Genomic DNA, 27181 nt, shown 5'->3' with positions numbered 1-27181 from the left:
CTGAAGGTGAAACTCGGCACAATAGTGTCAATTCAGACTCCCCTTTGCTCCTCTGTGTCCACTGAGCCCACGAACTTGGAAGCTAACGTTCAAAGATTTTCTCGGTATGACCTTAAATTACCTTTCAACTCTTTCCTGCATGTTGGCAGGCGCAAGTGACTAACATGATTGCACAGTACAGCCTTTAATACTTCGGCCTCCAATGAGGCCCAGAGTGTTCGCTCTGTTGAAGTAATTGTCATCTCCTCACACACAGCGCGGGCCAGTTGTACCTCTCAGGCTCTATTTCACTCCATTTTTTCCTTTAATACTCTTCAAAATTCTCTGTTGTCATCCCAAACAACTTTATCCCAACTGGTATTTGTCATGTTTGCCCAGGAATGAGGTTATGTGTCCATCTGTCTCACTCTCCCCACCCCACACTCTGTAGCAGATGTTGAGAGAAGTGACCACGTGTTATTTATCCCTGTGCTAGCACAGTGCCCCACACGTAGCCGGCGTTAAATGTTTGCTGGACAGATGAAGGCATTCAGCAAACCTGAATCTGATTAACTAATATTTATTTCATGATACTCCAAGTGTTTTCCTTTTTTTTTTTTAAATCATTCCCTGCCTCATTTCTCATGAGAGCTATATGTGAAAAGACAGAGCAGGGAGAAATAGTTTGTTTTAAAACAGTCTAGTTAGTTTTAATCTGGTTGAACGGTTGAAAGTTTATACCGAGGAGCATTAGAAATGATTGGGTAATCAGTATAGAATGCAATAAATAACTATTTGTGAACTACTAATTGATTGTCTTCCCACTCAGGATCCATAAAACTTCTTAACATATCCCAGGGCTGAACTATTACAATCTCAAACCAAAGGAGCTTACACTTACCACATTACTGCATGTTCTATATCGAATATTTCTCCCTTCACAGCTCCTATGTCACAAAAAGAAAAAAAATTAGTGAATTTCATTATAACCTATTAAAGTCTTAAAGTTTGGACTAATTTTCTCTCTCATGATTTATTCTTAATATGAATAACAAGTCTTCATTTTCCTTCTAAATAGATTCTTAGGTTATCAAGATTGTTGGAAAATATCTTTACCCACTGAATTTTATGGCCCTCCACTTAAATATCTTTGAAGATGCTATTAAATATACTTTAAAGACAAAGTATTGACAGGTATATAATATTTTCTCAAAAGATACAATTGATATACCCACACCAATCCTTTTTCATTTCAGTAATTTCAGAGGATTCCATAAATGAGGGTATAGCAAACCATCTTCATGCATGTGTTTTATCTAAGTTTCTGACTGCATCTTTAAAACAGATAAAATTGTAGAAGCAGAATTACCAAACTAAAGGGAAGAAACTTTGGTAAGGCACCCGCAAGTTATTGCCAAATTGCATTCCATAAAGGGTGTGCTATTACATACTCCTACCAGCACTACATGGGAGTTTCCATTTTACTAAATTCTCATGAATAAAAATAATTGAGTTTTGCTAAAACATTCAGTGATGACAATGGGTGAACAATAGTGCTCTGCTCTTTTCTTCAAGTGAACCCACGCTTTTCAGAAGGCAAGTAAAATGATGTTATGAAATGATCACGGCAAGTAGTTATCAGGCATGGAGCTCCGGAGACGATTTTAAGTTTGTTCTACGTTTATTAGCTCTCCTGAGTTAGTGGAGTGATAGCGAATCATCACTACCCTCACTTTATAGATGAGGTGATGCTTAAAGAGGGCTGTCAAAACCCCACCGGGGCTAAGTGGTGGAGTGACGCTGACAACAGGCCACTTGGTTTCAGGACTTAGATGTATAATCAGACCTAGCAATGCTCCTAATGCTTCCGAATCTTTCAATTCAGGAAACAGTTTGGACCGTTTCAGGCTATGAATGGAATTACTTTGTTCGATGCAAACTATTGAACACGACTTGGTCATATAATTGTGCATAAAAATAGTGAGAGGACTTAAAGATGTTAACAAGAACAAAATGGCATCTGAAAACACAATTTCACACATTAGACTAAAGAAAACATCTTGAATACACCTGCTTGAATAATTTAAATAAGCTTTCTTCTAGAGATATTAACCTATGCAGAATTGGCCAGAGTAATCCTTGGAAATATGAGTGATAGCATATAATATAAAAGATTGATTGAAATACTTTTGACTAAGGTGGGTTGTTTATTATTGTCTATTATTATTTATTACTATTATTAATAATATTACTATTTTTTTTTGCGATTGAACTTAGGATCTTGCACATACTTGGTAAATGTTCTACTACTAAGCGTATCTCCAGCCTTGACAATGTAGTCATTATTGAAATATTATAATATGTGAATGATAAATTATAATAAAAACACTCTGGCCCCGTGTTTGCATATTATCGTAAGCTTTTCAACAACCACAAAGTCGTGTTATTCTCACTTCACAAATGAGGAAACTAAGACCAAGAGTGTTGAGCAGGCTTACAGCTATACACACAGAGAAGAGTCCCAGGGATTTGAACCTTGGGCCTGACTAATTCAAAAGTAAAACACCAGAAAAGGCACAAGATGTGAGAAGGATGTGTGGGATACTAATGGTAGATATGACTTATCATATCAATCTACGTGCTGCTTCTTGAGTCTGATGAATCTTCCCATAATGCAAACCTACAGATACATGGGGGCATCTTCAAAACAAGCACATTCATCAGTAACACACCATGTGGAGGACTTCCATGCAGAGGAGCTCATTTTCAAACAATCACATTTATTATTATACTTAAATATAGACTTTTTTTCTGTAAGTAGCAAAGTGACTCTTTCATCACAAGATTTAATTACTGTCCTGTATGCATTTCTCAATCCTAGGCATTTGCCTGGACACAACATCTCACCTGAGAATTAAGTAGCCCTTCCTTCCTTTCTTTTTATTGAAGTTTATCAACCTAAAACATCTGAGTGGACTCCTTCATATTTACGCAATGTAAAACTCATCCCTGGAGCTGAAAACCAACAGAACTTTTCATCCAAATAGTTTCTGAGAAATGTTATAGTGCTTCAGTGGGGCAGGATTTGTGTGGGACCATGAAAGGCAGCCTAGTTTCTGATTGAGCTAGGTTGGAAACCTGGTGACCCCACAGGGGACAACCCTGCAAGGAACAGTAGGCGTTTGCTATGCTCCTGGACACCAGGCTCCTGATACGAAGCCAAAGCTCTCCATAATTCTGTGGCTATCGGTCACATAAGGGCAATGCCCCTAGCCCCTCCACAGGTAAGAGGACGTGACCACAGATCAAGTAGCCTCAAGACAGATCTCCATTTTAATGAGGTAAGTAAAGACCAGAAGGGCTTAGCCAATTAAACTCTCCTTTTCATTCACTCCTCCCTGCAAAAGGTATTTAAATTCAGGCCAGCCCTGAGAAAGGGGGTACAGTTTACTCATTACCACTCTCTGCCGTGACAATAAATGCCTTAAAACCATGCATATTGTTGTTCCACCTATGGGGTTGCAGATCCCTTCAGCTCCTTGGGTACTTTCTCTAGCTCCTCCATTGGGGGCCCTGTGTTCCATCCAATAGATGACTGTGAGCATCCACTTCTGTATTTGCCAGGCACTGACATAGACTCACGGGAGACAGCTATATCAGGGTCCTTTCAGCAAAATCTTGCTGGCATATGCAATAGTGTCTGCGTTTGGTGGCTGATTATGGGATGGGTCCCCGGGAGGGGCAGTCTCTAGATGATCCATCCTTTCGTCTCAGATCCAAACTTTTTCTCTGTAACTCCTTCCATGGGTATTTTGTTCCCTATTCTAAGAAGGAATGAAGTATCCACATGTTGGTCTTCCTTCTTGATTGTCTTGTGTTTTGCAAATTGTATATTGGGTATTCTAAGTTTCTGGTCTAATATCCACCTATCAGTGAGTATATATCATGTGTGCTCTTTTGTGATTGGGTTACCTCACTCAGGATGAACTCTATATGCCCAGTACAGGGGAACACCAGGGCCAAGAAGTGGGAGTGAGTGGGTAGGGGAGCAGGGCAGTGGGGGTGTATAGGGAACTTTCGGGATAGCATTTGAAATGTCAATGAAGAAAATATCTAATTAAAAAAAGATTTTCTAAAACAAACAAACAAACAAAAAACCATGCACTGTCTCCTTTCATAGGGAACTGCTGTGGGGAGCAATGGAACAGATCTTCGTCTTGAGAGTTGGCTGCTAATCTCTCACAGAAGGCCTCTCAGTGCTTCTAGCCATGGCCTCCATCAACCCAAGCCAAGGACTCTCTTCACTCCCCAAGACCCAGTCAGAGCTCCCTTCAGCCTGAGGCTCCAGGCTAGATAAAGCCCGTGAGCCCCACTCGGTTCTCATCTCTTCCGCGGCATCCAGTGGCATCTGGGGTGCCCAAGAGTCTGAGAACTTGACGGCCCCGGCCTCCGTGCAGGCCTGGGGACCCCCAAGCTGTCTTAGGCAGTCCCTGGGGACCTCAGCCTGCACTCCCTCACCCCTGGAGCGGGGTCCAGACTCAGCTGCTCTGAGTTCACCTGTGGGAACCCAGTGCAGATAAGTGAACTATACAGAGGGGCAGGTCCTTTCAGAAGACCCCATGAGATCTCTCAGCCCTTGAAGAGACAGCCACCGAAACTTCTAGATACTTGTAAATGTATGTCCAAGTGCCCACTGTCTTAATCTAGGTTCATAATGGATGCTGAAAACTTGGACTTGAACTGGGAACAACTAGTCTTACCACACAGGGCAGAAATATACATATAGGTGATGCTAGGCCTTGCATTCACATGATGTAGTAGTCTCAGGTTCTAACCTTCCTCGTAGGCTCCATTTCATATTTGTGTTTAGGAGAGTCATTCCTTCAAGCTCTGTCCTCTAAAAGGAGGACATTCTTAAAAGAGTTAATAGCTACCTCTAGTGTAGTTTCTTAAACAAAAGGCAAAATGGATCTTGTTTATAGTAAAATACGTTCAGGAAGGGCTTGTTTCAACAAGAGCCAATTAAGTACTGTCTCTCTAAAAGTGTCTTCATGTATCCATGATTACATTATATTTCTATTCTATGTTTTGAAATAAATGGAAATAATTCAAGTATGACTGTCTAGTGAGTACTTTACTAATATTGGCAATCTGAATTTCCTTTAGCAAACTGTAAGTGAATGTACATAGCCCTGGACCCTGAACTTGAGCCTTACTCTTCTTACCATGCATTTCTGGAATCACCTACTTCAAATATTAAGAAATTGGCTTACAAAATTCTCCACCATTGGTAACATGTAATTTGGTAACATCTGCCTTTGGAAACCTAATTTTAGTGAAAGGAATCTTTAATCTTCTTTGTAGCTACATTTAAGGTTGCCAACCCCTCCGCCCACAACTCTGCTTCACACCATTTGAGGTCAAACTTTATTCGTTCAACAAAGCCACTCAAATTCAGCAAATAATACATCCCTAGTAGAAGTCCAAGGAGGCATTCTGCCTGATGCCATCTTTCAGGTGATGAGTTGGCTGGGGCAAAGAGTTCTGTGCCATACCAAGGCATCACAATCTGCCATAATCTGCAAAGTAGCCTAACGAGCCAAAGGTGTATGGAATCCACCTTAAATCTGCCTTTTCAAAGCAAATGTAAACTGACTGAGGGGCTGGTGGGAGCATAAATTAGGAGCTGGAGTTACAAGCATTATAGTTACATATTTTTGTAACCTCTGTTTTATATTTCAACACCTCTGCTCTATAACAACTTCTCATAAGAACACAGTAATTGTACTGCCAACTTGGGGACCCTGACTTTTGTATACAGAGGGGGAGAGAGGAAGAGAGGGATGTAGGGGGAATAGGGAGGAGAAGGGGGAGGGAGAGAGAGGGAGAAGGAGGAGGAGAGGAGGAGGAGGAGAGGGGGAGGGAGAGGGGGAGAGAGTAGAGAGGGAAAGATTAAAAACTAATGAAGAGGCTATAGTAGATAGAAATGGAGATTAGGTTCAGGGAAAGCATTGTAAGCTAGCCTTCCCCATGGCTATTCGATCTTTTTTCAATCCTAGACAATTAAGAAAAGTTTCTGGACTTCTTGGCAGATTCCTGAGGCACAGTGAGGGGGCTGCAGCTCTGAAAAATCTAAACTTAGAGATGCATGAGACTCTTTTATGCTGAAGTTCTGAGTTTGTCTTATGAGGGTTCAGTTCTTTTATTTGCTATTATGAGTGTTTGGTACGTTCTAAATCACAACTAGAAAAATCACTACCAAGTTGTTGTCCTCTCACCCTCCCCACCCCCCATTTGATGTTCCATACATGTCCTCCTCTTTAAGTAAAGATGTGTTGCCACAAGCGAGCGAGTATTCATCAACATGGGGCAGGGGTATAAAAGCAAGGAGTGCACATATATGATCAAAAAGAGAAGAGCAACAGCAAGACCTAACACTGCAAACCATGAGGATGATGTCCACCTCGAGCAAAGCTCAACACTGCTCGGTGTACACTGCTGAGACCATCTAAGGGAGCAAAACACAGTCAGCATCCCCACAGTGAAAATGGCTCCCCAGACCGTGCTCCCTGGCTAACAAGCTTTTGTACAATGCTTCCTGGTTTATAGTCATTTAGCTCATTTGCTGAGCATTGAGTATAAGCCAGCAGGAAGGAAGACCTTGAGGAAGATACAGAAAAGATGAAGTCCCTTGACGTTCAGCAAAGTTAGTCAGCTGAAGCAAACAGACACTTATCTGAATATCACTTAACAACACTAGACTGCAGAAACAATGAAAAGGACAGTTTGGATATTAACTTCGGAAGGAGTTTGAGAAGGAGTAGAGAGGTATAACCTTTGTAGAGATGCCTTAGGTGGTGTGGTGTGCGCAGGGTCCCAAGAATGTGACTAAAGAGAGGAAAATTTGAGGATAATCTCTCTCCTGCTCCCACATTCCAAATGTCTATGCCTTTCTATGCAGTTCATATGCACTATTGATGAGGATCTATTATGTACACCATCAGACAAGGTAAAATCATAGACCACAGCACCAGTATTCTAAAGTGGATGCTGTCATAAAAGGAACTATAACATGTCCAGACTGTGGAGGTTGTAATATCACTTTATAAACATAGCCCAATGTTAAGGGCTACTGCTAGAGGTGGATTTAAGTAGTACTGAGGATTCTGATTAAACTCCATGGCAGGGAGGGGAGGCCCAGTGACCATAATTTCATAGCACTAGAAAATGGCTCTGTAGCTACCCAGGTGGTTGCTCAGTTTTAGGAAACCCCATTGTCTCTTGGTGATCTAGGTGTTTGATTTATGAGCCACAGTGTGAAGCAAGATGCCTGTTGTACTCTTAATTAACATTCTTTGAGCATTTCTTGAGGTCATCAAGGGAGGGGGAGAGAGAAGAGGAAGGGAAGGTGGAAGAAAGAGAGGAAGGGAGGGACAAAGGAAGGGAAGGAGGGGGAGGAAGGGAGAAAAGAATGAAGGAGGGGACAGAAGGAGAGAGAAGAATGGAGGGAGGGAGGAAGGGAGGGAGGAAGAACTATGGGATAAAGGGAGAAGGAAGGAATAGGTAGAAGGAAATGTCATAAAGATAATTTCAAGCCAGGCAGAACTTATAACATCACATTTGCCCTAATTTTTGAACCCCAGATCTTGATTAAAATCTTTCCACAACAGCTAGAGACTTAAAATGAAACTAAGTAGTTACCCAAGGGCAGTACCTCCCCCTCTCCTCTGTGGCTGCCTGTCTTTATGTATTGACACCAGAACCCACCTGGATGCCTTCCTTATCCAATGCATTTCTTGCCTTTGAGAGATGGGGATGGGGGAGCTGAGGGTGGGGAATAGAGTGCTGCCTTTGGCTTGCCATACACATGTAGTATAGATGTTTACCCTATGTCTTTAAGATGTACTCACATGCCCCAAGGTTTACAGATGTTCTTATCTTTGCTTGGTAGCCAAAAGAGACAATGAGACTAAAGATAAATGTGTTCCTGTAACTCACGTCCAAGGACTCCATCCTCCCCATGAGGAAGATGTTTATTATGACAAGCTAGTTCTCTCCCTAATAGACTCATAAGATACAATACTTGAGCTGAGAATTTATTAATTATCTTGGCCAGAGAAAATGTTCCCCAGGCTTTCTTTACATGTTCCCCAGATGTTTACTGTAAAGTGGGGTTCTGGACAGTCACAACAGTTTCCCTTCAATTATTTCTCCTGGGATGGTGAATGTAGCTCAATAATAGAGCATTTTCCCAGCATGCACCAGGCCCTAGCTGTTATATTAAGAACAACTTTGAGTTTGTGTCCCTTTCTCTACCTTGCAACAGAACAGGCTGTAACTACTCATCTGGAATGAAAGTCTCTCTTTAAAGGTTACACACTTTGATTCTTAAAGGTGAAGGGCCCCTTTGACATTCTTTCAACCCACTGTTCACGGCCAGGAGTGCTTGACTTCAGAGAGTACTCTCAACTCTGCCTAGTGCCACACAGTGAGAAAACAGTGGAGGCAAGGTTTGAAGCCTTGGTTCATTTACAAGATCATTTACAAAGCAGGATGAGCACTGTCTCAGAAACACTGGCTTGGGAGCTCTGATCCCCACTGTGTGGGCATTCTCTCATCCTCTCATCTTTTCTAGGCTTTACCCAAACAGAGAGTCCAACCCCAGCTCCAAAGTGGAGACCAGCATTGCAGCAAAGAGACATCAAACAGTTTGATGACCATGCATGAACCTGCTGTCACCCAGTGTTCTACTTACCTTTCCTGTCCTTAGGTAAAGCTCCTATTCATCTTTTACCTGGCTGCCCGTCATTTATCTCAGTAACTAGTACTATGGAATTTAATTATATAACGTTTCTATTTTTTTAAAAAATGTTTCTTTTGAAGATTTAATACATGAGTACAATGTATTTTCATGATATCTATCCTCAATGTCCTCAACTCCTCCAGTGTCTTAATTTTATGCTTGATTCCTCTGTAACTATTATTGTGATATATAATGTGTATGTTCTACTGAGGTCAATTACTATTGCTGTATATGGTGGATATGATGCAGGGCTGACTACTCAGGCATAGGCAACCTATCAGGGAGCTCATCCGGGAAGAAAACTGACTTGCTTTCTCACAACAGTCTTCAATCTCCTGTAGCTCTTCAACTAGGGATGGGACCTTGTGAGCCCCTTCTCTATCCATGCAGGGATGTGGACAGGTGTGGCCTTTTGTCACTCTAATGCAGGCAACTATATTGGAGAGAGTCCATTCAAGTATAACCTGGAAGTATTTTCCTTCTTTATCCTCCATAAGAAGTAAAATAATATTTTTGGAGGGAAGTTTCTTAGATGATTTATATAAACCGTGCAACCCCCAAGACGCTGATCCAATCAATCACCAACAACTTTGGAAGCCTTTTTGTTGTTTATTTGTTTCAAGACACAGGCTTATCTAATCTAGGCTAGCCTTGAATTAGCTATGCAGCAAAGTATTATCTTGAATTCTTGATCCCCCATTGTAAGTACTGAGGTTATTATTAAGCAGTACCATGACCAATGACCTAAAGGCTTAAAGAAAAAAATGATAAGCTCAATTAATGTGCTGAAAGAATGTCTCCAAAATTACCTGGTACATTTACCACTTGTGTACAGATGACTTTGTCTGTAAAACTATATAAAACTATTCAGAAAATTCATGCATGAGGTTCACAGAGAACAAAGACCCTTACCACATTCATATCTTGTGATCCATGCCCCTGCTACATGTGTACAGGGTCACTCTAGAGAAAATGGAGCAAAGAATTTTAGCATAAAAAGAAAGAGCATTTCTTCTTTTCTCCATTATCTTACTGTAAAGATACAAAATTTATATTTTTCTTAAGCAGCTAAGGAGTTCTAACTCAGATACACATCAAAAATCACTTAAAGAACTTTTTAAAAATCCTGATGACAGAGTTCTATCCCCATAATTATTTTAATTGGTCTCTTTGGTGCCTAAAATTTGTATATTCCAAAGTTTTCTATGTCATTTTAAAGTACAGTTAAGAGTAAAAACTACTTCCATAACAAAAGAAGAAATAAAACTCATATGCCATATCAATAGATACAGAAACGCTGTTTGGCAAACTTCAGTGTCTTTCATGACAAATTTCGAAAAACGCTACAGGAGGGACTTTGCTCAAGATCTAACAGCCCACTTCCCACAAGCTAAAATCACACTCGGACTCTTCCTCTAGGAGCAGCAATCATGATACAACCCCACTCATCTATTTCTATACAAACGGTCTGAGAGTTTTAGCAGAACAATGGGGCCAGAAAAGAAGTAAAAGATATCCAAACCGGAGTGGAAGAAGAACAATAGCCTCTGTGTGTAGCATCATCTTTGATGTAAAATACTCTATGCCACAAAAATATTTTACAACTAATTTAAAATTTCAATAAAGTTTCAAGAAGCAAAACGAATAGGAAGCCGGTTGTGCTTCTATACACAGGCAATAGACTATATAGAAAGGTCAAGGGTCATATTTACAATAGAATTAAAAAATAAGTTACAGAGAAATAAGCATAATTAAGTCGGTGAGAGATTTAAAAGGTATAAAACATTGATGAAATAAATTAAAGATGAAACAAAGGAGCTCAAGAAGATTCACATGGAAGGAGACTGGCCACAGCAACGATGAGAAAAGCCAATTCAATCCCTATTAAACTTTCAGTATCATTTTTTTTTACATAAATAGTAATAAAAAAATAAGTCTGAAGTCCATTTGGAACAGAAAAGAGTCTAATTAGCGAAAAAAAACTTGAGAAATAACAAAGCTGAAGGTGTCACATTTCCTGGTTTCCAAATATTTTATAAAACTGAAATTAAAAACAGTGTGAAACTAGTATAAAGCCTTGTAGACTTTATACTACGGTTCAACAGAACAGATCATCAAGAACTAAACTTACATATTGAGAGCTGTCCAATCTTTAACAAGGATGTTAAGAATATACAATAGAAAAAGGATGGACTTTTTTAACAAATGGCTTTGAAGAAATAATATTCACATACTCATACTAAAGAATAAAATGCAATCTTCTTATACCATATGTAATAATGAATCTGAAAATGTAACTTGTACATGAGACCTAGGATTATATGCCCCCACCAAGATAATACAGAGGGAAAACTATATAAAATGGTTTTTGGAAACCCTTTCTTGGAAATGACACACAAACCATAGACACCTGGATTGAGGAACAGACAAGTGGAAGTACCACTAAAGATTCTACACAGAACACAGCACAGGAAATAAGAGGGCTGCTAACAGAGCAGGCAGCAGCATTTGTAAACAACTTCAGGTAAGAGATCAGTACCCAAAACACTAAGATGTTCCTTGACTCAGCAGCAAAAAAGCAACCTGATTAAAAAGGGTAGGTTTTGAATAGCTATTTCTCAAAAGAAAACACAAAATGTCCAAAAGACATATGAAAAGGCATTGAACATTCTAATTGCCATGTAAACTGCAGGCAAAGCTTACCTAGTGCCAAGGAGCAGCCTCAGTGGTTAAAGCAGTTGCCAGAGTAGCAGCAAAAATGAGGATTGGAGTTTGGATCCCCGAAACATACATAAATGCCACTGGGTGTGGGTGGCCTGCCTTTAACTCCATCATGGGAAGGCAGAAACAGGAGATCCACAGAGCAAGCTGACTAGCTGAATAGTCAGGTGAGTGAGCACTGGGCTCAACTGAATGACCTTGCCTCAAAAAATTCATGACTGAGGAAGACTCTCAACTTCAACCTTGGGCCTTCATCTACACATAGCCCACCACCACATATGTGCAAACACACATACACACATGCATGCATACCCCACACATATGGAAAAAAATAATCAAAGCTACTGTGAGGTATCATTTCATTCTTGATAGAATATTTTCCAAAATGAAAAAAAGATACATATTGGTGATAAAGGAGTATACTTTCTAACAAAATTTAACTTATTCCGAGCATAGAAATTAATGAGTTTCACTAATTTATCAATTCCTCTATCCTTGTTCATTCCTCTTTTGACTTCATTTTAGTCCCCTTTACCCTCACCAATTACTCTCTCTTCTGCTTTGAGAAAACAAAACAAAACAAAACACATTATATGACACCTTTCTTTCTGTGTATGTTTCTTTCTTTTTTTTTTTTTTTTTGCTTACCATAATGGTCTCCAGTTGTGTCCATTTTCCCATAAAGGATATGATTTCATTCTTCTTTATGATTGTATAAAACTCCATTGCATATATTGCATGCATTCACATATGGATAAAATTATATACATATACACATACATATAATTTCTTTTATCCATCTGTTGAGAGGCACCTAGACTGATTGTATAATAGCTATTATGAATTAGGTTGTGATAAACATGGGGCTCAGGCATAGCTTTTACATGACTTCACTGCTGTTGGATGCATGCCCAGGAGTGGTAAACTGAGCAAACTGGAACCTCTGTACTGTTTTGCAGTGTGACTATACAAATTTGCATCCCACCAATGGTGCAAGAACACATAGGTGTTCTTGAAAAGTGAACACTTGCACATTGCTGCTAAGAGTATAAAATGATGCCCCATATGGTGAACAGCAAGTACATCCCTCAAAATATGAAAACATACATGCTACATGATCTGACAATCTTGTATGTAGACACTCATCTCTTAGTAGTGAAACCAAGATCACAGTGTTATATCTGTGCTCTCACATTCACTGCAACATTGTTTATAATAGCTAAGATGTAGAAACAATCTAAATGTTCACTGATGACCAAAGGACTGATCAAATATGGTAGTTTCATACAACAGAATATTTGTCTGCCTTAAAATGAAGGAAATCTAATAAGTGGTAACATAGATGAACTCTGAGGACATTGTGTAAAGTGTAATAAAGGGCAGTTAGTACATAATGTCACTGATGTGAGACATGTAGAATAGTTTAATAGAAACAGAATCAAAATTTACCAAGGGCACAAAACAGAGGGAGAAGGAAAGTTGCCATTCAATGGGTCCAGTTTGGATAGGGCGGTATCTGTAAGTTCTGGATATCTGCATTTTTTAAAAACAATAATCTCAATCATTCTATTTTACCAGTAAAGACTTGGGAGCCAGATGCTAGGGGTGAAAGCCTGCTAGCTTAGAGAGGCAGAGAAAGCACCCAGCTGACCTTCCTTCTCAGCTGACTCCCGACCATGAATGTTCCTTTCTCAAACAACCTCCTACAAACTCAACGACCCTCCTCCCGCTACTTCCTGTGTGTCCCTCTCTCTGTCCTCCTGACTCACTCTTACTCTCTATGGTTTTCTTTCTTAACAATCCTATGTTCATTTCCTGTTAACAGGTTGCTTACTCTACTTCTTGACCTATGGTTGACTTTACTTAATCCTGTTTACAATATTCAAGCAGAAAGCTCTTGGATTAAAGGTGTGTGCTAAGGCTGAGCCACACCAGTACTGAAAACAGGGTTTTCCAGTAAAAAACACAGGGGTTCACAGTGTGATCAAATATCCTGCCACAATCTGCTCTGAAGACTCTCAGTATATGCAAAAGCACGGTTTCATATGGTTAAAAATACTAAGGGACAAAGCCACATTAACATTTAATTACTACAATTTTAAAACGAGAAATAGAAGTACCAAAGAGGTAGTGTATATGGGTTTCTATGTATATGTTGGGGGGGGGAGTGGCAGGTAACTGCAAGACTTCACTTAGCTCAGTCTAGGGTTAAATCAAAAATATTTGTCCCACTTTGTAAAAGCACAATTGTTTGAATTGACCTTGGTTGAATGGTACAAAATTTAATGTCACTATATTATAGTTTCCTTCTTTTCCCTTGAAGTATAGGTTAAGGAAATGATTATATATTTTAATTACTATGTATATCGATTAAAACCATGAAACATCTAAGCATCTTCTGTGTGTTAAACATGAGAAAGAGAGGGAGAATTCTGCTCATAATGTAATTAGGAAACTAAGAAGATTCCCTATTTAATGCAGAAAGTGTAGAATAGGATGCTGTACAGGATCAAAAACACAACATATATAAACAAATGACTTAATTTTACTAGTCATGATATTGGGAGACATGATCTTATGTCCAACTACAATCAGTACAAACTCAATGATAAAATCTTAACTGGGTTATTTCTAGGGTTTCCTTCCCTTTGGGAGTTCTAGCTCCACTTGTACCTACTAATTTGCCTGACACATAATGAGAGTACAATAAATATTTATTAGATGTATGAATTAAAATTGAGAGGAAATAAAAACTTTATGAGGCCTATTGAACAAACCAAATAAGGAATTCTTACATATACAGGGGGAGGGGATGCAAAATAAGAGTTAGAGATTCCCAAATAAAACAAGTAAAGGTTACAAATCAAGCACATTTCTCAGCCACCTTTTATTCCAACAAACTGGTTTATGGGATAAACTAGACCATAAATTGCTCCTACACATTCAGTCCTTACCCCTCGTGAATGCCTCCTGAAAGGAGATCAGATCTTGGAACAATGCGCTCAAGATATATGGCCTGGAATATTAGAAGTCCTGGTAATACATTTGAACTAGGCATTGACCCAAAAAAGTGAGAGGAAGCCAGCCCCAAACCTCTTAAACATATATCCTCAAATGAGCACTCTCTGCTCATAGACTGAGAAGACTACCTTATATAAATAACAAGCAGAGTCAGACCTTCTCTGACTGTGTGTGTCTTTCTTTTAAACAAAGTCTAAAACTTCCTCTGGAGGAAAACAAGAAGACCGCATACAACATTAGATGAAGAACAGCAGATAGCTCTAGCTTCAGAGTTCATAAGAGCTACAGACTTTAAAATCTTAAAATGACTCCCAGGAGTCTTAAGTGGACGCCATGATGAAGATGATGCCATCAAAACAAAGCAAAACAGACCTAACTAAGAACATGCATTTAAGAAGCCAAAATCTTATTGTTGAAATTTTTTCTTTTGGTATTTACTACTATATGGTATAGAAACTGGTTGCCAGCTTAACTTCTAAATTTATGCAAGTATCAATATTTTCATGGGAGGTAATCTGTGTTTACAAGTTAAAGAATTTAGCCTACTTTCCCCAGCATAATTGCTATAAAATGGGTTTAAAATAAGCTTCTCCATTCGTATAGAAGAAGACTCCTTGGAGCTATTTATCTTAATTTTTCTATGTTTATGTTGACATCATTCTGGCAGCACATCTCTTTGGAATAATACAATAATCTTATCGTTTTTAGGCACTCCCCATAATGTGGTGATGATTTTTATCTCTTGTTCATCTGATAATTTTGTCCAACTCAAACATTCAATTCAAAATGTCTTAACTTTTGAAAAGTACTGTATTTTTTATAAGTAGATATATTTCTATCATCTATTTTTATCTATCTATCTATCTATCTATCTATCTATCTATCATCTATTCATCATCTATCTATCCAATATATCACTCAAGTCCATTATTCAATCAGGATTTAGTGACTATTCATATTCTTAGGGTATCTTAGGGTATATTCTAATATGTAGAATTGACCTGTTCATCTTTAGATTAATCAATTTGTTAGGTTAATTTGATTTTTCAGAAAAAAAAAAAACCTCAAAAGATGTTTACATCTTTTAAATTAACTGCCCAAAGGTTCACTTTGTTCTTAAGAACATAAAGCTATTTGACCTGTTACCATCTCAAATGAGCTGCAGTTTCCCTCTTGACCTTGGACTTGGCATGGACCTAACAGAGTGGTACAGATGATATGACTCATAGTATTAAGTGCCTTAGGCATCTGGAACTCCTTATGGGCAAAGCTAAATGAACTGATAGAAAACAAATCTGGAGTCCTCAGAGATGGATCTGTACTATCAAATTTAAAGAGAAAGCAGGAAGATGAATTCAGTATAAACATTTCAGCATAGTGAGAAGGATGAAGAACTGGAGAGTAAAGAAGGTTTTTAAGGTAATTGGCTAATTGCTTAGTTTACTGGAAATAAAGTACCACCACCAAGTACACATGAAAAATAATAATAAGTATTATGTTTCACTTGGTGATGTAGGATAAGCAATAGCTACCTTATCGGAGTTACTTAGTGAAACATACAGAAATCAGTAAAAGTGATAGGGATAAACGAGAGTCCCAAGTAGAAAAACCTCTGACTGCTCTAATTCCACATACGAGGCAAATCCAGCCCTATCTAGAAAAGTAATTAGAAGAAGCCAGGAAAGGTCTGTGCTCAGCCAAGGTCTTCCAGCTCCTGGCATTCTCAGCATTAAGCACTGATTGTTGGCTGGAGGCTTTATTTCAGCTTGGCCTCTGCTGATTTCCCTTTCCATGTAATCATCAAATGAACACTTGGGATATTCTCCACACAGGTTAAAGAAGGCTTTTACCAAGTGTTCAATCTGTAGGAGGACACCATTAACTCCAGAAACTTAGAGTTTGGCATCTACTCCATAAAATCAGAAAAATTTAACTCCATTTATAGTTTATCATGCAGGAAGTAGAATTTACTGATAGACCTAGAAAATTCACTCTTTAAGGTGACCTAAGAAATCATATGGCTAGGGCTAAAATATGTAATTCACAAGGTGACTTACTTGGCTTTATTTGACCTGACATTGAACACTGCCCATGTCTCACTCCCTGGCCTCTAAGGAGAGATACTCTTATAACTTCTGATCTTCTCATGTTGAAAGGTGAGTGAGTCGAATCAAGATGCTTAAATTTGGAACAAAAAGTTGAGAGGGGACTGGATAATTACTGTGCCCTTTTAAAAACAAGTTAAAAAGCCACAGATGTCCACTTATGACAGACTGCGATTATGGTCTTAGTTCCTCAAGCTTAATCTTCTCAGTCCCTCAAGCTTTTCCTGATTCATCTTTCTCTCTCAAAGACTCTTAGCTTGGATAATGGGAGGCCAGCAAATAAAGATTTGAGAAGCATACTGGAATATACTGATCACATATTTTCCCCCCACACACACACAGAAAGAGAGGGAGGAGAGAGGAAAGAAAAGCAGGCGCGTGCGCGCAAGGGAGAGAGAGAGAGAGAGAGAGAGAGAGAGAGAGAGAGAGAGAGAGAGAGAGATAGATCATCTGGGAAATACATCTAGTATAGTTTGTTGGAGAATCAGGAAAACATGGAGCAGAGGTGCATTGCCTACATAGGAACCGATTAAGCCAGTGTAGGTCAGCAAGCTCCTATCTACCCAAATACGTAGTCAAGCCTACCCAAAGTCCTCAGAACCATCTCACCAAGCTTCGCCTTTACCTCATATTTCACAGAAATATAGCAGTTGTCACAGAGCATTATTGTGGCACTGGATACATGATGCACTATGTCAAAATCACAAGGGTATTTTCAGAGACACTTTGTATCTTTAATTGCCTTGGATATGTAGAGCCCACAGAATCAATTCACCCCAAGAGATGATTCAATCTTAGTTTCCCTCTTTGTAAAATCTGTAGTGGGCCAATTTATACCACCAGGGCATTAATAGGCTAATTAAGCTCCCGTGGTGGGATTCTCTTCTCAGAAATCCATCTTTAATCACAGATGGAATCACCAAGTCAACCTCTGTGTTGCTTATCTCAAGAGGAGCAAGATTTGAGTAGTTTCGCATAAATGCATCCGCACAACACAGCGAAACTCGCATGACTGAGCTTGGCATGCCCTCCCTGCTTCACTATTTGCTGACCGACAGAATCTGACTTGTGACTTAAATGTTTTCCCTCCATTTCTTTTTGGTCCCACTTGTTTAAAGCTTCCAACACAATATAACATTCACATCACTGGAGCAATAGGAAAATTCTCACCTCTTCTTAGTTCTGTGAGTTACATGTTTTGGCTCATTCTCATTGAATAGTCAAAGATACTAATTTGAAGAAGAAGAAGAAGAAAAAAAAAACCTAGATAGCAGGCACATTCCAAATTTGTACATTTTGCTGGTACTGATGTCAGATTATTAGCAGTTATGTCATTATCATGTATCATCATGTATTATAGATTTAGTAAGCTTTTTTATGTTTAAGATTAAGAAAAGAGGTGAATCACAAGTTGGAAATAAAAGTCTATTCTGTCCATGCAACATTCTGATTGACAGGCAGCTGGGATCAAAAGAAGAGAAGCTCATCAGTGGAGATGATCCAATGAACCCATCAATTACCACATTGGACAAATGGCAGGACTGGTTTTGTATCTGGCAAAGTATGCCTTCTGGTCATATTTTTACAGGGTATGGCACTTTCTGTGAAAACCTGTTCAAAGTTCAAATTGTTCCCTTTGCTGTCTCTTTGCTGTGTCTCAAGATCTAGCAAAATCCACCAAACAGGCTCCTAGTTTCTCTCTTACCACTATGAAGACCCCATGTGAGAAAAGAGATGAGTGGAACTTGCACCCTAATCTCAAGAAGTATGTAGATATATGTGTGTGTATGTGTATGTATAAATATATAACTGATACTTTTTCCAACTTGTATCTCCTATTTTTACTGGGTGTTTATGAAATACGAAGCACAGGAGTTATAAGATGGCTGGTAATATGCAGACATGGCTAGCTAGGAGTCATAAGATGGCTAGTAACATGCAGGCATGACTAGCTAGGCACCCAGGTTAAAAGCTTAGGAATGTCAGATGACAGCAGTCAGAAAACACTGAATACATTTAACTACAATAGCATGCACAAAAGGGAGTTTTACAAAGCCGGAATGTCTGGTGTGACTGGAGGATTGGCTCAGTTTTGAGGGGCTCCCTGTTCTGAGGGAGAAGGAGCAGAGGGGCTCAGAAAATCAGTGCTGTACTTTCAGTAACATTTTAAAGAGTGGAAATAGAGAATAGAGTCAAACAAAAGATACCCAGCACCCCTGGCAAAGGGAGGAGAAACACTAGGGAAATCCTGTTTGGCACTTGGCACTTGACTGGAGCAGTCCTGGATGACATTTAAAATAGGCCCCTGCTGAGTTAGCCACTTGGTGACCTGAGACCTTCTGTAAACCCTACTCCCAGAAAACACCAAAGAAGTGTCACAGGACTGCACTCTAAAAGGCTAGCTAGCCAACAGAACAGCTCTAGTTACCAAGGCAGGAACTCTCAGCACTGTGCAGTATTCAGCAGAGTTGAAATCTTATAAGAGCTGGAGTTTCCAGGAACATGAGCTGAGAGTTCACCTGGTCTGGGGGATGATGAAGGCTAGCACATGGGCTAGGGCAACATTTGCAACCCAGCCAATAAAGATAGGACCAGCATATATGACCAAATCTACGATAGAGATACCTGGTGGTGAGTCCAGAATTTGCAAGTAGTCTTCTGAAGGACCACCGAGAGTTGTAACTAGCACCTTTGACTCTATCTCTGAAGGCTCAGTATCTATACTCTGACCTTCCAAAGGTCAGCCTGGTTGACAACAGCAACTAGACCCAGGAATGACTACTTAGAGGCATGGCCAGCATCATAGACACAACAACAGGAGGCTGAGAGGTATGACATACACCTAGCATCCCAGGAGGGAATACCCAGAGACTGGAAGCAGAAAGTAGGGCAGATGGCATCCACATCTATCCCTCAGCTAGCCCTTCTCATCTTTGCTCCTCCTTTAATTAATAGCCGATATGAATTGACCAGGCCAGCTCTGTCCTGCTCTGTGCTTGTTCTCCCTCTGGGTCTTTCCCCAACCCCCATTCCTTTTTGTTCTACTTCCTTTGCACAGGCTTTGCTAAACCACACAGCCTAGTCTGGTTTACAGAGCTTCTGTGTCTCAGCCTCTTGGGAGTACAGGTTGTATTAGCTTATCTGATTTCATGCCTTTCCCTCTCTTTTCATTCTTTCTTTACCCAAAAGGCATCATGCCTTCCCCATCCCTTCTATTTTCACATCTATGTATGTTTCTATTCTCTTCTTTTGTTCTTATACACCTAATATAATTCACTTATCTCAGTCTGCTGAGTTTTTCTTCTGTTCTTACACATGCCAACTAATATATTAATGTACATAGGACTATCCATGTTTATTTGTTCCTTAAAGTGATTAGGGTTCAAAGGATTATTATTTTTTATTTGGCTATTAGTGTACATATATAGTAAACCTACCCTTTGATAGTGACTGGTTTTACAGAAGTATTCTATTCTCTAGGGAGATCTGGGAAGCAGGCCTGATGTCCCAAATGCCAGTCTAGCAGAGGAAACAACATCGCAACCCTGATATAACTTCATCTGTCTTGACCACTGTAGACACTCCTGATGAGAACGAAAAATGACTGAAAAAAAAAGATTTTAACCAATAGCCTAATCCAACATATATAAGCCTCAATGCAAAACTCACAGGAAACATGAACAACCATGGTAACATGACACCCCAAAACATCACTAAGTCCACATTAATGGTTCGAGTGGGAGTAAACTAGTGGGAAAATCACAAAAAAATTCAAAAGAATGTTAGAAGAAATCAAAGAAACACAAATTCTCAAAGAACACAAACAAACATCTGGGTAAAAAAAGAGGTCAATACAGGACACGAGAATGAAATTCAGTAATGTGAAATACTGAAGAAAAATAGACTGAAAATGGGAAACTCAACACACCAAACAAAAGGCGCAATGGGAAGTCTAGCCAACAGCAAGAGTCAAAGAGAAGACAGAATATCAGTGCTTAAAAACAAGGTGCGGGAACTGGAAAGCTCAGAGACACTGGTAAAGATAGATATATTAAATGTGTGTTAGAGCTCACAAGACCTATAGAACACTATGAAAAGATCACTTCTAAAGACCATAGGCAAAGGAGGAGAGGAATTTCTTCCTAAAGACATAGAAAACATTTTATATTTCTCCATTTTTATTGAAAAATATATTTTTTCTTACAATGTATTCTAATTATAGTTTCCCCTCCCTCTTTCTTCTACTCCTCCAAGTTCCTCCTGACCTCCTTGACCTTCCAGATCCACTCTCTTTCTGTCTTTCTTTGGAAAAACAATAGGCTTCTAAGAGATAACAACAAAACATAACAAAATAAGATATAATAAGATAAAACAAAAACCATCATATGAAAGTTGGACAAGATAGACCAACAGAAAGAAAAGAGCCCATGAGAAGGAGTGAGAATCAGAGACTCACTTGTGTACACACTTGGGAATCCCATAAAAACACTAAACTACAAATCATCATATATACAGAAGCCTGGGTGCAGACCTGAGCACAAGCCCTGTGCATGCTGCCTCAGTCTTTGTGAGTTCAGATGAGTTTTTGCTAAGTTGATTTAGAGGGCTGTGAAACCCAATCTTAGATAAAGAGATTCTCATTTAGGTTCAGGGGGTGTGTAAAATATCAAAGATACAACAGCAGAAAAGACCCCTCCTCCAGCCTGCCTTCATCTTATTATAGCTAAAACACTGTATAGAGCAAAGAATGCATGCTGAAAGCTATAAGGGAAAAAAGAAACACTGTCACACACAAAGGCAGGTCTTAAGAATTTAAAGCTTGGAAATGAATTTGTCAATCCAGAAAGGCCAACTAGAGTTAGACTATATCCCCTACCCCGAAGATAATTCTACTTTAGAAGCCCATTTGGCAACAAGCCTACCCATATACTGAGCTTCTAGTAATGTTCTAGTCCATCTGTTTTCTTAATGAATGACTTGTTAGAGATCAATAGGCATTGGAGAGATGGGATGTGCCCTACTTGGTAGAGAACTTGCCTGGCATGTGGGATCCAGTTTTGATCACTAGTGAAGAACACAAGCCAAAAAACATTAGTGAGAAGTATATTAATTAAAGGCATCTAGGAGGAAGAGAAAGTATTGTAAAAGAAGTTATATTTTAAAAACTATTTCTAATATCATTGGTTGACACAAGAAGACTTAGAACAAAATAAAGATAATTTAAAAAAGCAATCAACTGAAATAATGAAAATATGGTAAAATTGTAAGCACAATTAAGAAGTGATTACACGGTAGATAGAAAAGTGTTTGTCTACTGGCATAGGAGATGAAAGTAGACTGTCCAACTGGGTACAGAAGTCACAAGGAAGTTCTGGGGGTATAGATGCTTGGCAACTTATTATAGAGTTGGTATTTAAAAAGAAATAAATCAATTAAAAAGCAAGGACTACCAGCAATGCTTATGAAATTACTCCATGGAACGGAAAAGGGAGGATGGTGTCAATCTCTTGCTTTATGAAGCCAATATTATCCAGGTGCTAAAACTAGGAAAGCTACACCAGAAAAGACAATTACAGGATTCGCTCTCTGATAAACATGTATGAAAAAGTTCTCAATAAAACATTTGCAAAAAAGCATCTATGATCATATTGAAAAAATTATTCAGTTGGATCAAGTCAACTTTTTCTAGAGATGCAGGGATCACACAACATGCATGTCAATAAATTATATCACACAAATGTGTGTAAATATAGAAATCACATGATCTCAAGATATGTAGAAAAGGCTTCTGACATAACTCAGTTCCCCTTTATGAGGAAACCTTGGTGAGACTATAAGAAACTTTCCTCAAGACAGGAAAGGCTCTATATGATAGATCTAAACCCAACACTAAACTTAATAGGGGAAAAACTCAAGCATTGCCACCAAATTCATGAAGAAGACAAGTATACCTCTTTTCTCCACTCATATAAAATGTCATACTTAAAGTCTTAGCTATAGGAATAAAACCAGAAGAGAAAATAAGGCTAGACCACTCCTGAGTATTTATCTAGAGAGTTTCAGTTAACATATCAGAGAAAACCACACATCAAAGCTTACTGTAGCACAAGCCACTAAGTCGTGAAGCCAATGTCAGTTGCCCAACAATGGAGGATGGGATACAGAATATGAATAATGCATTTTTTTTTACAGTCAAAAGGAATAGCAATGTTCCTTTTCAGGAAAATCTATGTAGCTGGGCTTAATCTCATTTGTCTTAGAAAGACAAACTACTATATTTTATCCTCATTGTTATTCCATGTATACATAAACCTATCTGTGGACATATGATGTGAAAGTAGCAGTGAAACTGTTGAAGATCAGCAAGGCCACTTACAAGAGTAAAAGGGACCAAGAAGGACGGTGGGGTGCTATGCAGGCAGTGTGCTCAACACATGATATATACTTGTGTGAAAACTTTTAAAGTTAAAACCCAAAAATGTCTAAGAGAATTGGTGTACATGTGCATTCCTCTCCCCGCACTTTCTATTGCTCAGTGATGTTGACTGAGCGTCCCGCCTTTAACACTTTTCATTGTCAAATAAAATCTTTCATTAAAAAACACTGCCATGGTACTTTCTATTTTATAGTTTTGAGACACGTCTAGTCATAAGACCACACAGCTCAGAAAGCAGCTTTGAATTATTATTACTCTTAGTAAAAATTTTCCATTCTAAGGGCCCGGGCATTTTCCATTCTGCCTAGAAGCCATTGGCAACCTCTGTCTCTGGGTTATCTCTCTCAATAGTCATGCCACAGTTTCTGTAGAAGTTTCTATCTTTCCAAACTTTCTTACATTAAAATCCATCACTTATGAAACTCAACAGCCTTAAGGAATAACTTCTACCAGAATGCCTATAACTGTCTGGTAACAATGGAATGTTGATGTTATTATTATCACCATAACTCATACATTCTACAAAGAATTCCATATCTTAACTAATGAGTCCAGAACCATTCCAAATAATAACTTGTTCATCCAGACCTTACATCAAAACTGTTTTCTTGAGAAATTATATGGGTTGTTTGTCTATTACATAACAGTATCTACGTACCTAGAGATAGTCATAACAACAACCCCAAACTTCTTCCATGTAATTTGTTGTGTCTTCCTTTCCTTTCCCTCCCAATCATTTTCTTTATGAGCAACACAATGATTTGCATAACCCCACCCACAAATCCCTGATTCAATCTAGCTATCTCTGACTCTCAGAGTCCCCAGTAGGGACAGAACTTACTTGCTGCTCAGGCAGCGTCTCAGGGAATAGGAGGCACCCCCACCACAGGTTCTGGAACACTCGCTCCAAGGGCCCCAGGCATCCCAGAGGCCTTCACGGTCTTCCTCTGAGCGTGCAGTCCTGGAACTCTGCAATAAATGAGAAGATGACTGATTAGCATCATGCCTCCTTTAAACCCTTAAACATTCATCCTAACTGCAAGTGCCTGTCTCTCCATGAAGATCACACTCAAAAGGAAAACCTATGCCTGGCTCTCTTCACTTTAATAGTACATGTCTATTTGACGCTATGAGTTTTCAGTTTATGGCAACTGAGCAATGACCTAAAGTAAATGATTGCATTCATTGACTAATTGGAAAATAAAGTTGCAAAAAGAGATACCTAAGTGAGAGGGAGACAGTGCACTGAAGACACCTTGTTGCAGATCTATGTACTCTCTATCTCACACAGGTACTGATGCTCCTTGAAGTTAGGCATGTACACACTAGCACAGCTTCCCAAGCCCGACCACAGTATACACAACTGACTTCTTTCATGAAGCAATTTCATTCTCAGGTTGCAGATCTGTTAATTGGAACAATTATATGAAGCAATCTCAGTAATGCAGAGATATCTTCCAGACAAGTGAATTGGTTTGCTATAAGCTTCTCAGGAGAAAGGGCATCAGCTGTATGGTAACCTTTGTCATAGTCTAGTCTCCATGTTGTACCTCACAGTCTTTACAGATTATGATTGTCCTATAGTTTCTAGCAAAAGCTTCAGTGTTAGAAAGTATGAGTTTGGATATGGCTTCTATGTTTTATTGCCTTTAATCAAATAACTTATAAATCACAAATGCTTTAATTTCCCTTTTTACCAAATGTGGATAACATCATCATAGTCATGACACAACTCTCTCTCCCTCTCCCTCCTCTCCCTTCTCTCTCTCTCTCTCTCTGTCTCTCTCTCTCTCTGTCTCTCTCTCTCTCTCTCTGGGATTAGCTGAATGGTTTCAACTTAAGATTAACACTGTCATAAAGCATTCGTTTTGTTTTCTGCAGCCATGTAAATAGAATTTTAACTGGCACTTGCTTAACTTCTAGTCCTAAATCATTGAAAGGGGAGCTAGGATGTCTAGGGTCGTAAGCCAAAAAAATGATCTATTCAGCACACAGTGGGAGGATATCCTGGTTCCAGAGCCTCCTGCCTCCAGAAACTTCTACATCGATTCTTTATGGTTGTTTTCTTATCCTAAAACGTGAATACTAAAAATATCTTACATTAATGGATCACCAAGAGGATTCAAAGCTAATTCATGGGCAAAAAGAAGCCAAAGTAGGAACAATCCCATGTCCATGCAGAGATGGATGCTTACAAATTGTAACAGAAACATGCAGTGGAATGTTACCCAGCCTTTAAAAGAAGCTGTGACCCATGCAACAGCATGGGTGATCCTTGAAGACATTATTCTATGTGAATAAGCTAGGCACATCAGAACATACACTGAGTGATTCCAATCATGCAAGGTACTGTAGGTGTCCATATTCTAGACAGAGAGAATAGAAGAGCAGTTATTAAGGACTGGGGCAGAGGACCCAAGGAGTTGATGTTTAATAGGTATAGAATTTTCATTCAGAAGGTGAAAATGTCCTACAGATGGATGGTGATGACTGCTGTGTTAATAATGTGAATATCCTTGATGCCACTAAATTGTGTGCACTTAAAAGTGGTTAAAATGGTTAATATTAAGATCATTTTTGCAGCAAATATATATTAAAAAAACAAGGAGGGCCTAAATAAAAAGTCAATTAAGCCTTGTTCCTAATTTTATTTAATGTTATTTGCTTCATATTCATACCATTTTTCCATACCGTTGGACATTGTAAGGAACAGGAAATATGCTTGTAAGGTAGGTGGCAGTGTTTCTGTTGAATGTAGCACTGTTGAATGTTGATGCACTGCTACAGGTATTATTTTTCTGCAATCCCTGGCTTCTCATAGTAGTATCCTGAAACCACATGCATTACTCTGTTTCTTTGGGGGCACGAGCTGTCGGAATTTGGAGTCATACAGCATGGGTAACGGAGCTTCATCAGGAACCTCCTCACAGTCTGTTTACTTCCCGAAGAATTGGATTCCAAAGTCCCGTGAGTGTAATAGGGGCACTCAGAGTCACTAGCTTAGCTAATGAGAGAGGAGTTCACACACGTAGGCCCCACTGAAGTCCTTCCTTTACTTTGCAAAGAAAAGAAATTGTCACATAACTTGGACCCCCAATTGTATTTGCCCCCCATGAGTGGATGATAGGCTTGTAGAGCTGGTCTTGATTGCACAGACCTAGAACCCCAAGTTTTTAGGAGCCTGAGGTTAGGTGACTGCCTGGGTTACAGAGAGTTCAAAGCTGCCCTGAGTGACTGGGTAAGTCCTTGTCTTTAAGCAGAGTAAAGCGAGGGCTGTGGCTAGAGCTCAGTAAGAGGCAGGGTGCTTGCATAGCAAGTGTAAGCATGTGCAAGGTGCTAGCTTCCATCTCTAGTTCCTAAAGGGGGAGGGGTACTATTGCTGTAACAAATATACATTTTTACAATGTAGTTTTCCATATCTTCCTCAAATACAGTGTGCCTGAAATGGAAGCAGTCTCACACATACTGTGGTATACAACGTAACAAAGTGAGCCAACTTCGATGAGATCCAAATATGACAGTAAAAAGGAAAACAATGTAATTTTCCAACTTGTAGAAATTTAATGCGAACTGTTTCCATGTGTGGTAAGGCTGATATACTCAGTGCACTGTCTCTTTCTGAAGAAGACATCAAGAGAATGATAGAGTTGTGTGTTTTGCTGTAAACCATTGGTTCTAAACCTTGCTAATGCTGCGGCCCTTTGATACAGTCCCTCATGTTGTGGGGACCCCCAGCCATAAATAAAAACATTTGTGTTGCTATTTCCTACTTGTAATTTTGCTAATGTTTTGAGTCATAGTTTGCTTGAGGGGTTATGGCCCACAGGTTGAGAACTACTGCTATAATTGGATTCCTTCAAGCTCTGCCATTGCTCTTTCAAGTGACTTGTCAAAGGTAGTATTTAAAAGTCTACAACGATGCTTCCCTGAATATACTCTCACCACACATCAAGTTATGAGTGTCATCCCAATTACACACAGTAAACGCCCACATTTCCCTGAAAGAGATCTTATGCTGCTTTAGAAACAAGGCCCCCAGATCTCCTTCTCCAAGAAGAAATTCCAAGTTCTCTTTAAGTATGTAGGGTAAACACAGTTCACTTCAAATGCGTTTGT

At 39.2% G+C, this 27181-nt stretch overlaps 1 protein-coding gene across 8 annotated transcripts in view; it reads right to left on the bottom strand.

Moving 5' to 3' along the window:
• The window catches only part of Adamtsl1 (ADAMTS-like 1), a 914539-nt gene that overhangs the window by 316648 nt on the left and 570710 nt on the right, over positions 1–27181 (bottom strand). For all 8 annotated transcript variants that reach the window (XM_006538374.2, XM_006538376.2, XM_006538377.2 and 5 more), the window contains 2 exons: positions 23907–24034; positions 881–926 (listed from right to left, as the gene is read on the bottom strand). In XM_006538374.2, coding sequence (XP_006538437.1) covers positions 881–926; positions 23907–24034 — 174 coding nt within the window. The remainder of the gene's footprint in view (positions 1–880; positions 927–23906; positions 24035–27181) is intronic.

This window comes from Mus musculus, chromosome 4, assembly GCF_000001635.26.
Source record: "Mus musculus strain C57BL/6J chromosome 4, GRCm38.p6 C57BL/6J".
NCBI lineage: Eukaryota > Metazoa > Chordata > Mammalia > Rodentia > Muridae > Mus > Mus musculus.
Note: the sequence above shows the minus strand (reverse complement) of the source record. Positions and strands in the feature narration are given on the sequence as shown.